At 38.9% G+C, this 16,944-nt stretch overlaps 1 protein-coding gene across 8 annotated transcripts in view; it reads right to left on the minus strand.

The window, feature by feature from the left end:
* Positions 1-16,944, minus strand: part of USP6NL (USP6 N-terminal like) — a 140,189-nt gene that overhangs the window by 12,400 nt on the left and 110,845 nt on the right. For 7 of the 8 annotated variants that reach the window (XM_020892951.2, XM_020892970.2, XM_070471969.1 and 4 more), the window contains 5 exons: positions 11,280-11,387; positions 7,296-7,405; positions 4,972-5,020; positions 3,260-3,380; positions 37-131 (listed from right to left, as the gene is read on the minus strand). In XM_020892951.2, the coding sequence (XP_020748610.2) occupies positions 37-131; positions 3,260-3,380; positions 4,972-5,020; positions 7,296-7,405; positions 11,280-11,387 (483 nt within the window). Of the gene's footprint in view, positions 1-36; positions 132-3,259; positions 3,381-4,971; positions 5,021-7,295; positions 7,406-11,279; positions 11,388-16,598; positions 16,713-16,944 lie in introns of all 8 variants that reach the window. The other variant, XM_070471972.1, reaches the window with a different exon arrangement.

The raw sequence follows: 16,944 nt of genomic DNA on the forward strand, positions 1-16,944 counted from the left end.
TATAGGTGGGTGTAAGTCAAGGTCATATCTACCTACCAAGTGCTGCTTAAGCTTGGACAAAAATTTATTCAGTATTTTTTCATGATGTTCTTGAAACCTCAAGAGTTTGGGGAAACCATGGACAAAAAATCCTAGAATACAAACATAAAAACAATACTTCATAAATAAGAACAACAGAAATCCCTAGTTTAAAATGCAACATATTTCTTTTATCTTTTAGCTGTCAACAACAAGAAAAACAAACTGAGTAGCTACCCAAATATTTTTACTTTTCTCCAAGGAAACAATTATGTATAAGCTTTGATTAATGAAAACTTATAGCTTAGTATGTGTTTGCTAAGGATCGCCTATCACCTTATAAAAGTATAAAACAGGACAGAGTATTTCTGAATTAAAAGGAAAACTAAGAAAGTAAGAAAAAATGGAAACTGAAGCTTTTTATCAAGATTATCTGTTTACTTGATGTAAACTGGGTGATGTCTTAAACACACACTTCTTCTATAAATTATTCTAATCTTGATTACTTATTTTGCTTCCCCATTATATAAAACAAACATTGTATTACTTTTTTCAGGCTTACTCTAACAGTATCATTGGAGTAACCATGCTTCCCAGGTTAATAACACTTTTTAATCTTTTTATAAGTGATATTTAACATAAGCTAAAACATGCGGGCACTGTATGATCAATGTTAACATATTCTATCCCAAATGATTATGCAGTACAATCTATAAGATTTCTAGGAAGTAACTGTAAATGGGAAGTTAGTATTAACTTTGTGTATGTAACTCATGGAAATTTACATCTATTTTTATTCACAAGTTTCCTTTCAGATATTCTAATAGTCCATTAAAAAAGACACATACACAATGAATTTATGATTTCTCCATGAGTTTTTCAGCCTGGGTTCTAGGTAACTTCAAAAGACATTAATAAGTGTTCTATGTTTTTAAAAGAATCCAGGAGAAATACTGTATGTCACATATACCCTTTTTTGCATATGTTCACAGGCATATTAGCTTCTGAATGTTTCTAAGTTGTTTTACAGACTAAAGACACTTGTTTTTCTTGGTTTACCTCATCTCCCAGACTTATCTGATCATGGAGTCCAATTTTTCCCCACAGAACACATGTTTCCAAAACGTAAAACTATGTCCCTGCAAGAAACTGAGGAACACTGCTGGGAAGCACTGCTTTAAGATCCTTGGGGAAGGGCTATTTCTTAACTGATTCTCAGCTTTCTAAGGAGTGTGTAAAAATCTCCAGAGATAGAAAATTCCTCCCCTAGTAATACTTTCTGGTGAAATGATTTCATTAAAAAAAAAAAAATCTGTATCTCTCTCTCTCTTTCTCTGCCACTTTCATGGTCAATTTGAGAGGAATGGGAGTTGGAAGAAACTCAAGAAAAGCCTGATTTTGAAAAAGGCAATTCCTTCAATAATAAACATGAGCTCAAGGATGCTAAGATACCACTTTCGTTTTTAGTGGGGTCCCAGACTTTCTATTTTAAGTCTCATGCTTCAGCCCTCACTTGACACTTTTGTGAGTTATAACAGCTTCATATAGGAAATGCAAAGAACTGAGATAACCTTCAGTTAAAAAATTTCATAGGCAGATCTAGAAACAAATATCTCTAGGTACAAACTTACCCATAATAATGACCTGAACTGCTTTGTAAATGTAAATGTTAGAATAGTAAAATAAATACTGCTTTGTAGACTAAACTGGGGCTTTCCCAGGTGGTGCGGTGGTAAAGAATCTACCTGCCAATGCAGGAAGCACAAGAGATGTAGGTTTGATCCCTGGATCGGAAGGATCCCCTGGAGAAGGAAATGGCAACCCACTCCAGTATTCCTGCCTGGGAAATCCCATGGACAGAGGAGCCTGGTGGGCTACAGTCCATAGGGTCACAAAGAGTCAGACATGACTGAGTACACACACACATAGCTTAGACTGGTGACAATAATTACTGAAAGCAAGTTATCCGGCTTGTTAAGAGAGATGGATTTTCTAAAACTGGACAGTATTCCACATAATTACAGACTACTTAAGCTGTTAATATTCCACTGTACTTCCAAGATTATCAGCAATGCCATCTCACGCTAAAGCAAAATAAAGACTAAGGAAGAGTTGTGTTTCTTCAAGATGCTTTTGCAGTGATACTGTTGAGTGGCAGCTCAATGTAACGTGTCTTACTACTGGAGTCCACTTATGGAATGCAGAGTGTCCAGAAACACTCATCATGCAGATAGTATTTATTTTTTTTTTAATTCACAGGAAACACTGAAGGAGATAGCTAAACGCAAACATACACATGTAAACACACTGCTTCAACAATAACCACATGGTAAGAATGTGAGATTTAATATACTATGGAAGGTCATAGTTTTGAAAATTTAAAACATCACTTTAACTTGTGGCAGGTTCCCTACCACATGAAGCTTCAATGTTCACAAAGAGAATGATGGTCCATTCTCAAGAGTGATTAGTGTTAAAACTGTTTTTAATTTGGTATTATCACACTCAGTGGCATTGAGAAAATAATTTTGCATGACATGGACAAATGCCACTTTTATATTCAAGAGAAGTTTCAATCCAAACTCTCTCAAGTTAAGTTTATTGCATATGCTTGGCAAATATAAGGAAAATATTATTCAAAACAGTGTAATATCTTGAAAACAAAAAGATTACGCAAGCTTTGAAATATCAAAGTGCCCAGAATATGTTATCAGCTTTTTTTACTGTAAGATGGAATCAGTTTTAAGGCTGAAAGAACTAAAACACATATTTGACACACCAAATTACTGTGGACCTTTCCTTTAAACACCTGAGTGTCATTTCTCAATTAATATTCTCTAACAAACTGGTTTAAATCACAATATCCAATCAACAGTAGACATTTCACTGAAGGCATGACTGTCCAACAGTTTCAATCAAAAGCTTCCAATAATTCAGTTTTTCCTAAATTCTTCCAAACCTAGTTTCTCCTAACCAGGGCAAGTAAGGAAATAATTTTAAAACATCAATAGTGTATGTGGTAGTAAAGACGAAGGAATATAAATGTGAACAGAAAAGCTTAGAAAAGTTCAGTGAAGAATTAAATAAGAGATCAGTAATAAACACTAATGAATTAAACACGCCCCTAAGACAAGTTGCTGTACTTGACCCCACCAAGCATCACCCCGAGTCTGACTGTTCGAACCTGCCTGTCTCTCCCTCCCGGGTTTGTTGCTGAGGATCAACCTCAGGGCCCTCATACCGTGCATGGCGTGTTTGGGGCCTGAGAACAGCTTGACCAGGGCCCAGAAGGCATCTTCCTCGTTCATGTACATGAGGAGCAAGGCTGTGATCTGGCTCATCCCCTGACAGTATCCAACCTCCTAAACAGAAACGAGAACAGAGAAACCGGTGCTCTTAAGATCAAATTACATGTACATACAGGTATGAAAAACTGATGCAGAAAACAGAAAATGCCTAAATACATTACTTAATGCGCAGTTCTACAAAGAAATATTACAATCATCACAGTATTGAGCCACATGCTATCAACGACTATGTTCGTGTTGAAGAATAAATGCAGAAGTGTGGACAAGTCTAATCTAAAAGGACTTTATTGACCTCTGCTCAATACTGTTATTACACCTTCTGTAAAGAGCACTGTTTATATTTGTTTTATGTGTGATTCTCAGCTCAATATTCCTCCTCTTTGCTCAGATGTTGGCAAATTTCTCTCCTTGCACAGTTCCCAACTGGCTGTCTTTTCTCCTCGAGATTTCCAGATCCTTATGGAGACACATTTTGGGGTACCCTTCCAGTCTAAGCCCCTTCCCTGAGAACTGCCCGTTCTCCCCATAATTACACATAATTTCACATGGCCTTAAGGATCCCTGTCGTGACATGTGAACCACAGCTCATGGAGACGAGGACACCTAACCCCAGGGAATCACCAATTCGGCTGCTTGACAATTTTACTCATTTCTCCAGGAAAACTGAATAAAGCCACAACTACATACACGGTGGTATGTAGTTGAACAGAATGCCCACACTGAGGCTATGGCTGCAACAGAGGCCTAAGAAAAACAGATAAGCAGGCAGAGAGACACACCTGAAGACAGAAACAGTACCATGAAGTTTCCAGCGACGGAGTCGCCACGTGGCCCTGAGCGGGACAGAAAGAGGAGCTCTTCTCCCTGTAGGCTTCTCACCTTCCAGCTGCAACAGCCACCCCAGCTTCACTTCTGTGAGATGTCCCTTTAATCAATTCCTTTTTAACTTGCCCTAGTTTGAGTGCATTTCTGTTTCTTGTAACTTAAAGGTTTTGATTACAATAGAAAAGGTACACCTCAAGGTTCAAGGTGTCCTTCCTGGAATCCAGTCAGCGAAGTGTTTACTTGGCATCTATACTGGTGCTAACAATAGTTGATCTCTTCCTCCAAATCTCTCTCCCTCAAGAGAAATCAATGCCTTAAGAATAACATGTTCTAATACCAAAACATTTAGTTTCAGCTTACTCCAGGAGACAGCAAGTAGGTATCTACGGTCTGCCATCTGGACCTCACCAAATAAATGAAATGTGATTCTGAAAGGTAACCTCCCAGGGGAACGAAGAGTCACCAAGAGTCAAGCAGAATTAATCTAGCCACTACTTCCTGCCCCTCTTGCCCTGCTGATTCCCAGTCCTAAGTGCTTAAAATAAAAACAAGAAAAACACCACCACAAAAAAGGCAACCTGTGGTAAGGAGGGGAAAAGTGAGCTTTGCTTTCACACTGTGGTTCTTCCCACTTTCCAAGAGCTCTGCTCTGATACCGTGGGGCGGATGAGGGAGGCTTGGGAAGGTCCACACAGACCGTCCAGTCCTGAGATGAAGCAACACAGGCCAAGGGGGCTTTTTCAGGAAGGAGGCCCAAAGATTTCCTCCAGGTGCTCAGAACACAGCTCAAAGAGCTGTGGGCAGGTAGGCGCCGACTTACCGTATTATAAATAGAATATGCAGCAAGAACGTGGAACAGGGATTGTTGCCTAGAGGAAAGAAATTTACATGGAACACAATTTAGTTTTTTCACCTTTTTAAAATTAGGAACTTAAAAAAAATACAAGCAACAGTTTGACTGATGATAAATAGATAATCCAGATAAAGCTACTATTATTATAAAGAAATGACCCCAAATTCAAATTTAAACAGTGCTCTACACAGCCTAAACTTGAGGCTAGATAACATTCATGTTGACAGAAAGGACTTATAACAAAAAGCACAAAGCACCTCACCATGTCTTCAACTTGCTGTCCTCTCTGTGACCTGTTCTCACTACAGACATCCCCACAGAAGGGGCCGGCTGGACGGAGCTGAGGACCAGCCTTCTGAAGCCTCACTCACAGGGCCAGCATCCTGCAGCACCTTGCAGGGTGGGGGCATGTCCCCTAGGGGGCTGTGTCCGCTGGAAATCAGCTCCCAAGACTGACATCACCTCTCCCCTGGCCAGGATTCAGGGCCCAGGATCCAAGTGTGGGAACAGGAGAGGCTCCACCCACTGTGACCTCTTGTCCACTAACAACTCGTTTGCTTTCTGCTCCATCAACCTTAGGCTCTGCTGCTCTAGAGGTCCTGGCTCCAAAGACAGGAGTGTCCCCACTAGGAGACAAACACTTCCACTGAACTGGGAGCCAGGTTGGCCACCCCTACCACTATGGGCTCCTCATGCCTCTCAATCAGCACGCAAAGGAGGCAAGTGTACCGGCTGGAGTGACTGATCCTGGTCGCTAAGGGGAAAGGTGAGGTGCTAGGACATGGTGGACGTAAGCAAGAGGCACGTCTAGGACACAGAGAATACTGAAGGTGCCTCTGAGTACAACCAAACCCCGTGATTCAAGTCCATGGAACACCACCACAATCAAATTCAGGCAGGACTGCTAATGGCAGGCTCTTCAGGAACAAAGGTTTAGCACCCACAGCAGCCAAGGGACCTGCTGAGGGCCAAGGGTACGTGGGATGGGAAGTGGAAGCTAAGTATGACCAGCAGTGACCACATGCCCAGTCACGGAGATGACGACTACATCTGAGTACTTTTTCCTTATTTTGCTATCAATATGTTTGTGTATATACATATATTTTTTTAATGTGCTTTGCTCCTTCTCTTTTCCCTTGTGTTCCCATCTACCATAAGATGTTTAATAATAGCTGACTTTATTCACAGCATTTAGGTTATACGTATCAAAGCAAAAGGAGTACATATCCCCAAGGACTCAGCATCATTTTGTCGGGAGGGGCTGGCATATTTTGAGTTGTAAGCAGAATAGCTGTGGAAGTACAGAATATTATAAGTAAGTACAACTTCATTGTCTTTATTCAAAAATTAAGTCAATGAGTGTTGTCTATGATGGTGAGCTTCTTATGGGCACTTGGCATATTTTGAGTTGTAACCAGGATAGCTGTGGAAGTACAGAATATTATTAGGAAGTACAGTTTTATTGTCTTTACTCAAAAATTAAGTTGATGAGTGTGGTCTGTGATGGTGAGCTTCTTATGTGCACTTGGCTGGGCTACAATCCCCAGATACTCAAACTCTAATGGAGGTGCGGCTGTGAAACAGGTCTCTTATAAATGTAACCAAAACACACAATCAGTTGGCTCAAAGTCGGGGAGATTACCCTCCATAATCTGGGAAGCCCTGATGCAATCGGTCAAAAGGTCGTTAGAGCTCTGAAGGCGCTTCCTGACACCTGCACTATGGACCTTGAACCTGCTAGTCAGTTCCAGCAGGCTGTAAGCGAACTCCTCACAGCAAACCCCTTAGTTTACATCTCTTACTGGTTTCTATTTCTCTGGCTGAAACTTAACTGACACAGAGGACAACAAAACTGTACATTTCATTCCTAAACAGCCAACAGCCACTGTCATTTTATTCACTCATTTCCCATTTTTTTAGTTTCAACTGTGCATGGAATCAGGGGCTAAGAATGCATTTATTACTGACATAGTTCTCAAAAAGTTACAAAATCTCTCATTTCTTTTCTGAGATTTTTAATAAGAGTATCTACCATATATTTAAGAATTTCTAGATCATAAAATGATTTTATAGCAAATAGTATAGCACAGATATGTCAAAGATTAAAAATTTAAGCTAAGTTATATCCTAAAGTTTACATAATATGGACCAAAGGATCTGCCAAAATTTAAACCCTCAGAGGTGGAAGCAAAATTATCACCTATATAAGATATTCCAAACACTCACATTTCAAGTTGATAAAGGCTATTTGTAAATGCTATTCATAGTCCATAATATTAAACTTTACTTACTTCACACCATATCTGTCTCTAAACATGATATGGTCCCTAAATGTGCGGTTGACATCAAGGTCTATCTGTCTGATATCAGGCGAACAACCCCGTGCTCTGTGTTTTAATTTCTGAAGAGGAAAAAAGAGGAGAAGAAAGCACATTTTAATGGAAATCAAATGTCAAAAAGTCTATGACAAACAGTAAAATAATTATCATTAAAAAACTTTTTTGATTTATGAAAACCACTTCCATGGTTCAAAAATAAAAACAACATAAAAAGGTGCACAGTGAAAGGTTTCCCTCTGTCCACACACCACCACCCTGCCTTGCCTCCTCCCCATCCCATCCTTTCAGGGCAGCTAGATTTTCATTTGGATGGAGAATGTTTGGAGTTTGTGTTGCTAAGACTCTTCCCAGGCAAGCCAGGCAGTTCACGGTGATTCCTTTCTTCTTTCCAACATAATGTTCTAGTTTTTCTTGGAGCTTATCACTGCCCGGTTGCTCGTTTCTCAATTGGCTTAGTTTTCTATAAAGTGTTGCTAGCTCAATCCAGGCTCACTTTAGGCTGCTGTCACCTCTCCTGGCTGTTCCAGGAGAACAGGCACCTCCTGTTCTCTACTCCCCACAGAGCCGGCTCCCAGGGCCTCCGGACCAGCTGCTCAGGGGCTCCCCTTCACAAACATCTGCGAGGCCTTGCTTTGCTTAGGTTTCCTGCTCCTGCATCTCACATCTTTCTTGGTTTACTTCCTTGTTCTGAGGAGCTTGGCCTCCAGTAGCTTTTGTGAAAAGATGTGTGGAAGATCAATTTTTTGATACTCTGAATGTCTGTTAAGTCTACCTTCTTTCTTAGCTATTTGGCTATTTTAGAATTCTAAGTTAGAAAGTATTTTTGCTCAAAAGGCATCACCTTCACTGTCTTCTGGCTTGCAGTGCTGCCATTCTACTTCCTTCTTTATAAGAAAGGGGCTTCTGTCTCTAAGTTCTGAAACTTGTAATTTCTGTGTTTGGTTTGGATCTATTTTTAGCTACAGGTTTGGGCATTTGATGGATCTTTTCAATCTTAAAAACTCATTGAGTTGAATTTTGACTTCACAATCTATTTTCTAGGAAACTTCTTCACTTGTCATTTTCAAACCCTCCTCTAGAATTTTTCATTTCTATTATCATCTTTTATATTCATAGGCTCTGTTGTTCTCAAATGTTCCTTTTATAGCATCCTATACTTGTTTTATGGATGCAATATCTCTTTTTATCCCTCTGAAGACATCAGCAATAGCTCTTCTGTTTTTTTCTTGCTCTATGGTCTGTTTCTCATAAGTTGCTTTTTCCACTTGTTCCCATTTTCCATGCTAGCTCCTAGCTCCTCTCCTCACTGTCTGCTTGTATTTCAAAGAAGACACAAGAAAGCTGATGGAAAGTTCTGTGTGCAGACGGGCTTCACAACTGTCTTCACTGCAGAGTGGTCCAGCTGCTTTCACCCGGCCTCCCCCACAGTCAGGAGTTTGGGGTTATTTTCTTGGGCTGGTCAGATTCCTAAAGAAACACCCTTCCAATCCCCCATCAGGAGGACAAGTGCCCAACTGATGATGTTCGGGAGTCAAGTGAGGGAAAGGCTGGTCTGCCCCAAGTTCAGGGCATCCACTCCCCTGCATCTTACTCACGTGTCTGTGTCCTCTCCAGCCCACAGGCCCTCTGCTTCTCACCACCCCCCCCCAACCACTTCCCCAGAAAGGAAATGCTTGACGAGACATGATAAAATATGCTTTAAAATACAATTTAGTTGAAAGGGAGAAAAACACCCAAACACATCTCTAATATGAATTATTCTAGAGGACAAGAACACTTAACACAAAAAAGACCTCATGACAGAAGCAAAGCCCAGTTAAGCAGGTAAAAAAATAATGGAACAGAAAGATTATTTATATTCTAGAATGGTGACAAGCTAAGGGCAGACTACAAGAAATTAAGCATATTTATCTTAACGAAAGGAGGTAAGCAACTTCTCGGGTAATCTCTGAGACTGAGTCCATGAATGTCACAATAATAAAGAATAAACACTTACTTAAAAGAAATAGGATCCAATGAGCCTATAAACCTGAGGGCAGAAGTACAGTGGAAAGCACCTGGATGAAAAACTAGCCACCTCATTGTGGGTCTGGCCGACAACATTCTTCAGCCTTGTTAAGGCTTCAGGTGAGGTTGTTGAGCACTGTAGCCAGACCCCTGCCATCTGTGACACAGATCACAAGACCCCAGAGAGACAGATAACGATGAGATTCAGATAAAAGAACGGTAGAAACAGTAGGTAAGAGCACCTGCTCAGGAGCCACCACCATTATCACTGTTTGAGAAACATCTTAGTAGATTAAGGAAAAGTAGTTTTATTCTCATTGAATTTCCATAACATCTAACAGACAAACCCAAACAAACTTTCCAGCCAAATCAATATCTAATCAATCATTTAAAATAATTTGAAACTCTAAAATCCCAGGACATAAATTCATAATCTGTGGAGGGTCCAAACAATTAATTTTAAAAGTCTTGTCAAAAAAAAAGTAACTGCTTAAATTAACCAATATTTATAACCTTACATCTTGATGAAAAAAAATTTTTTAATTTATTTATATTTTATTGAAGGGTAATTGCTTTACAGAATTTTGCTTTTTCTGTCAAACCTCAACATGAATCAGCCATAGGTATACATATATCCCCTTTCACCACTATTATTCGACATAGTTCTGAAGTCCTAGCTACAGCAATCAGAGAAGAAAAAGAAACAAAAGGAATCCAGATCAGAAAAGAAGTAAAGCTCTCACTGTTTGCAGATGACATGATACTGCACATAGAAAACCCTAAAGATAGTATCAGAAAAGTACTAGAGCTAATCAATGAATTTAGCAAAGTTGCAGGAGTCAAAATCAATATACAGAAATCACTTGCACTTCTATATACTAACAATGAAAAATCAGAAACAGAAATTAAGGAATCAATCCCATTCACCACTGCAACAAAAAGGATTAAATATCTAGGAATAAACTTACCTAAGGAGACAAAAGGACTGTACACAGAAAATTATAAGACACTAATGAAAGAAATCAAAAACAACATCAACAGATGGAGAGATATTCCATGTTCCTGGGTAGGAAGAATCAATATTGTGAAAATAACGATACTACCAAATGCAATCTACAGATTTAATGCGATCCCTATCAAATTACCAATGGCATTTTTCACAGAACTAGAACAAAAAAATTCACAATTCATATGGAAACACAAAAGACACCGAATAGCCAAAGCAGTCTTGAGAAAGAAGAATGCAGCTGGAGGAATCAACCCTCCTGACTTCAGATTATACCAGAAAGCTACAGTCGTCAAGACAGCATGGTACTGGCACAAAAACAGAAACATAGACCAATGGAACCAGACAGAAAGCCCAGAAATAAACCCATGCACCGTGGGTACCTTATTTTTGATGAAATTTTACTTATTCATAAGCAGGAAGGTATTAAAAGAGCATTCCAAAGTTCCTTTTATAATTAATACTGGGTTTAAATGATAAGTTTTCTTCATTTCAGTTATTCTAACTTATTCTATTTATATGTACTTTCAGAGGAACATTTATTTTTAGATATACATTTCTTATTCCTTCCAAAGGTTAATATAAAATTTAGGTTTAGAAAGGCTATAGCTGAGATGACAAGGAGGTAAATTTAATGCACTGGCCAATTTACAAGTCTTGCTGGTCACTTTAATTAACAAATAATAAAACCTAGAAATGCTGTAACAATCTTGGGGGAAAGAAGAAAACAGTCAGTCATACACACGCAGCTGCTGGATAAACTGAATTCTGCTATTATTTTCCTAAAACCTCTAAAAGTGACACTGTAAATCTATTATTAATACTGCATTGCAAATGAAAAGCTGCAACGAGGTATTAATTTTCCTTACAAATACAACCATGACTGATGGTTTCAAAACGCCAGGCTGGCTCTTGGTACTCACACTGTACAGGTCTCTGGTCTCTTCCTTCATTTTTGGGATCTCCAGGAGCAGTGCCCAGACTTCACCTCTGAGCTGGAGTGGGATTCCTTTGTAAATTCTCCTATGAAACTTATGGAAAGAAACATAAATTGAAAGTTACAAACACAAAGCTCACACTAGTCCCTTAAATCACTTTTGTTCCTCTTTTCAAAGGATTCCTGCTAACTGATACAATTTAACACTCTTGGACCCTCTCACCTCTCCTCTTTAGATCTGATCAGGAGACATGTACACAGAAAGGACAGAATAAACAAGGAAGAAGATGTCAAGTATGTCCATACATCAGCGTTTTTATTCACTGCAAAGGTGTGCCTTCAGACACACGAGAGCACAGTTGGTGCCCTTTCTAAAGTCATGAACATCTGACATTCCCCACTGATGTGCCTAACGAGCTACACACTTCCCTTCTTTCCCCTTTTACATCTAAAAGGTCCAGAATAACAAAATGGTTCTCTTGTGTCAAAGTGTCTTTATGGAGGCTCTCCAGAACCTTCTATTTCACAACTCATTGTGACTCCCCGTCTTCATTTATCTCCCCGCCTCCCTGTCCCAACACACACACTCCCTCTTCCCTCTCCTCTCAGCTCTGCAGAGTTCCTTCAGGGAAACGTTGTTCTTTTCCTAATGACACCGATCCTCTCCGACCAGACAGAAATAGTGATGAATTTCCACCAAGAAGGACCGCCACTTCTGAATGAAATTATGTGTAAATCTCAGTATCATTAACTCTTTGGGCACTTGATACTGCTATCAGTCTAAGATCTTAAGACTCAGCATACCTCTCCCAACTTCTTGTGATTTGCCTTTTTCCTTAAAGCTAACCACATATTCAAAATAACAGATGCTTATTATGCTCATTATAAAGTTGTACATAAGGAAACTTTCAAACTTGAAGTGAAACAAATTATGGCAGAAACTTCAGGAATGAGGTAAAAGTAAGTACGCAGTTACCATTACGAACAAAATAATATTATTTCAATAACATGGCTAAGAAAATAAGACATTAGAACTAGTACCCAAAATGCTGATGAGCTATGAACTAATAAGCAGAGCTTCAACTTCAACAACTATACTATTTAGATTTTTTAAAATGAAGCCTTTACTAAATCATGATGTAGCTTTAAGAAACTGAATTTAAATGAGTATCACTGTAGAATGACTTTTCCTGTGAAACAGTGCATACTGTGAGGTTACTCAATTATATAATCACATACATAATTTCAGTTTTGTTCCTTTGGTAAAACACAGTACGGTCTCAAATTTGAAATTTCGGCAGACAGTGACTAGAAACACAGAAATGTTAACTCAGGCGGTAGATGTAACTGGAAGAATATGTACAGAAAGGCTGTGTGTAAATTCCATTCTGCTTTAGCATTTCCTGTGTGCTAAACATTTAACACCATTAAATTTGCAAACTGAGTGTGTGTGGTTTTTTTTTTTAAGTGACTTTAAGATTTATTTTCCGAAGAAAGTTTATCACCTATATTCATTTCAAATTTATAATACACTTTTTAAAGGAATATAATCCACTAAAAGCAACTTCAAATTCTCTCCTGAATTTCCAGAGTAAAGATGTTAAACTGTAAGCAATAATGGCAAATAAACAGATCAACTCTGATGGATGTACTTGCATGTCCATTAGATATGTTTTTCCATGAGTAAAATAAGAACCACATGCATTTCTTATACTGCATCACTCACAAAGATTTTAGACATTATTTATTGTTTTCGTTCAATTCTGTATTCAAACAATTATATATAAATTACTGACTCCAAATAGGCACAAGTCTCCTGAGTCTGGATCTGAGAGTTTTAAACCATCCATGAGGCTCCCTGCTTCTTAACAACCACATTCCATTTCCTTCTGGCCTTTAACTGACACACACCAAAAGGGACTGCTAAGCAAACAGACAATAAGCAAGCCCTGGCATCTGGACATACCATCTCTTGCTTATCGTTAAAAATGGCCTTGAGAAATTTATTTCTATACATCGTGCCTCCGTTTTCCCATCAGTAGAATCTAATATTGGTTAATACAGGTCTGTCAGTTACCTGACCAACAAAGGTTCATTCAGTTATTTGACCAAAAAAAAAACCACTGTATATATATATATCCATTGTAGGAACTCTGTTATGACAGAGCTCAGACACAATAATATCACGACTAGCTAAATCAGAATGGTCTCTGCCAGCAGAGATAACTTCATCTCTTCATTTAATAGATTACATTTAAAAAATACAGTGTGACTGCACATAGAGAGTAGTCACTGCGCAAACACAGGCAAACTTAATGGCAATTTTTCTCATTAAAGCTTATATTCTAAAAAGACAAATATTCTCTATCAGACCTACATATTTTTATTTCAAGATATTTATAGATATTTCTTTGTACTACTACCACATAAGTAAGGATTCTGTTGAGAGAAAACATATACTTTCCTTTGGAAGAGAAAAAAAAATATACAGTATTTTTTAACTTCAGTGTAATTTAAAACTGGGTATAAACTGAGAGCAGCAATTCTTTTAGAAGGTGCATTCTGCCTCATACCAGATTGGACCATATATATCACCAAATAATTCTAGCATTCATTATAGTTGTGGGAAAGTGCTTTAAAATGATACATGAAAGAAAGCTCCATTAAAATCTCTCTCACTGAGAAGTACATTAGCAGAGTTGCTGTCAGGATAACAGCCTAGCAGAACGCTCATTTTAACAAAGGCTTACATACTTTCACAGACATATGTATACTAGAGAAGGACATAAAGTCCTGTAATTCTACAAGTATTTTATTGGACTGAAGCTGAGATTAAAGCAGAGGTACAATGCATCAAGACTGATTCTGTAATTAGCACTTGAAAGATCTTTCCACAATGACATCAGGTGAAGGAGTTGTCAGCTTTAGGTCAGTCTGAGAAGCAGAGTGTTTGTTAAACCAGAGCACAGAGATCATGACCAATATTCCACTCTGAACGGATTCTTCTTGAAACATTTTAGTAAAATTAGCAACCCAGAAATGAACTTACTCCTGATGAAAATAAAATAGTAACCGTCTAATGGAATTTAAGTGGAGATATTTAGGATGCTCCAAAAGAAAAGTGATGTCATTCCTGGGAGATACCCCGTGACAAAAAGATTTTCAAGGTTGAATAAATGTCACGCAATTTAATGTCCCTCTGGAAAATTTCTACCACATATTAAAGATGCTGAGGAGTCCTGTAGTAAAGAAACCTGCTTACCTCTGTTCAGTTTTAATTTTCCCAACATGACTTAACCAAAGAGCCTCTCTCTCATGTAATAACAAGCAACACTTACTGACTGCATATTAAATATCAGGCATTATTCTTTGTGCTTTACATGAATTATCTTATTTAATCCTCAAAACAACTCGGTGAAAGAGGTATTGTGACTTTTAAGGCAGAAAAAAGGTTAAATACCTTCCCCCAAGTCACACGGCTAATAACGTGGCAGAGCTGGGGTTTGAACCTGGGATGGTCTATTGCTTAATCAGTAGGCAATACTGCTTCTATGTAAAAATACCTGTTAGAACCCAAGGAATTGATGCTCCCTGGAAATCTTGTTGGCAAAGGCTGACACACAACAATTTAAATCTATGTAAATAGGAAAATGTATATATATTGCACAGAAAAAAATGTGAGGAAACAGACAAAAATAGGAACAGTTAACTCAGTGTTTTGTTGTAGGGTTATGGAAGATCTCTTTTTTTATCTTAAAAAAATTTTTTTTAAATTGTCTAACCTCCCTTCAAGAAACTGCTAGTGAATGCTTACTACATGTGAGGTATAATGCCTAATGGCTTACATGCATAAAATCATGAAATCTTCATCTCTTTGAAATGGGTATTATTATCTCCATTTCAAAATGAGGAAACAGAGGTTTAGCTAAAGTCAGCAGTTCTCAAGGCGTGGGCCATGCAAACTATTTTCTTAATGACACTAAAACATTACTGGCCTCTTTCCCTGTGCTGACTTTGGCACCGGGAGCAGAAAAACCTTAGGTTCATGGCTCCTCATAAAAGCCGAAGCTCCTGGCACCTCGGCACAAACTAAGGCAAGAGAAGCACTGTGCAGGCAGTCACTGTGTTCTTTGATCACAGCTTAAAACAGAGGTCAGTGCACTTAGCAATGCCCTTAATGAAGCAGTGGAAACTATTAGTTTCACTCAATCTCAATCCTGAACACACATCTTATTAATATTCTGGGTCATGAGGCAAGACACAGAGAGCACAGTGCCAGCCTCAAGTAAGAGCATTTATGAAACTGAACTGCAGTCTGAACCAACTGCTTTTGTCAAGGACACTAATCTGAAAAAATGACTGACTAACAAACCATGGTTGTTGACACTTTTGTGTTCAGCAGACAGTTGCTCAAAAATAAATGAAGTTAAAAAAAAAAATAAACAAAGTAAGCCTGTTACTTTAAGGAAAATTTGTTGTCGTTGTTTAGTCTCTAAGTCATGTCCAACTTGTTTGTGACCCCATGGACTGTAGCCCACCAGGCTCCTTTTCCAAGGGATTTCCCAGGCAAGAATATTGGAGTGGGTTACCATTTCCTTCTCCAAAGGATTTTCCCAATCCAGGGGACAAACTCGAGTCTCTGGCATTGGCAGGCAGATTCTTTACCACTGAACCACCTGGGAAGCCCTTAAGGAAAATACCTGACAGTATTTTTGTCACTGACAACTTTTGCTTGAAAGGGCAAAAGTTAAGAATTTTGGAAAACTTCGACTACTAGGAACTTAACAACTTAACAATATTTAAAGACTTTCCTGATGAGATTAGTAGGAATATTAATAGATGTATGCATTTAAAAAAAACTGATTTAGAGTAGCCCAAAATCAATGCAGGGCAAAAAGATTTAGGAGGGAGATCTGCTAGATGCTTTAAGACAAGGACGTGCTCCTGTTCACGAACACTTTTCAAAACAAAACTTCTCTCCTTCTGAGCAGCAAGACAGATGGATACCAAACCTGGAGTGACTGCAATAATCCTGACCCCAAAGGGAAGCCACATTCAGCGGGAAGCTGACACCACAGCAGGCAGAGGACAGAGATGGAAAAACGAAACCACAAGCAGCAACGTAACCAAGTGGCAGAATTCCGTCACCCCTGAGAGCCTGCTGACCTCTGGGCTGTCCACCGCGTCCTCTCAATTCCGGCAACCAGTCTAAACTGGGTATTCTGTGACAGCACAGAGACTCCTAATTTAAGGCATTCCACTCAGGAGCTTCCCCAATAACTCAGCTGGTAAAAAATCCGCTTACAAGGCAGGAGACCACGGTTCGATTCCTGGGTCAGGAAGATCCGCTGGAGAATGGATAGGATACCCACTCTGGTGTTCTGGGGCTTCCCTGTGGCTCAGCTGGTAAAGAATCCACCTGCAATGCGGGAGACCTGGCTTTGATCCCTGGATTGAGAAGATCCCCTAGGGAAGGGAAAGGCTACCCACTCCAGTATTCTGGCCTGGAGAATTCCATGGACTTTATAGTCCATGGGGTTGCAAAGAGTCAGACACAGCTGAGTGACTTTCACTTCACTCACTCAATTAAATTAAAATTAAAAATTTTTTAAAGGATATGCATGTAATATTCTTATAATGAGAGAGGAAAT

This window comes from Odocoileus virginianus, chromosome 9 (genome assembly GCF_023699985.2).
Source record: "Odocoileus virginianus isolate 20LAN1187 ecotype Illinois chromosome 9, Ovbor_1.2, whole genome shotgun sequence".
In the NCBI taxonomy this organism is placed as follows: Eukaryota; Metazoa; Chordata; class Mammalia; order Artiodactyla; family Cervidae; genus Odocoileus; species Odocoileus virginianus.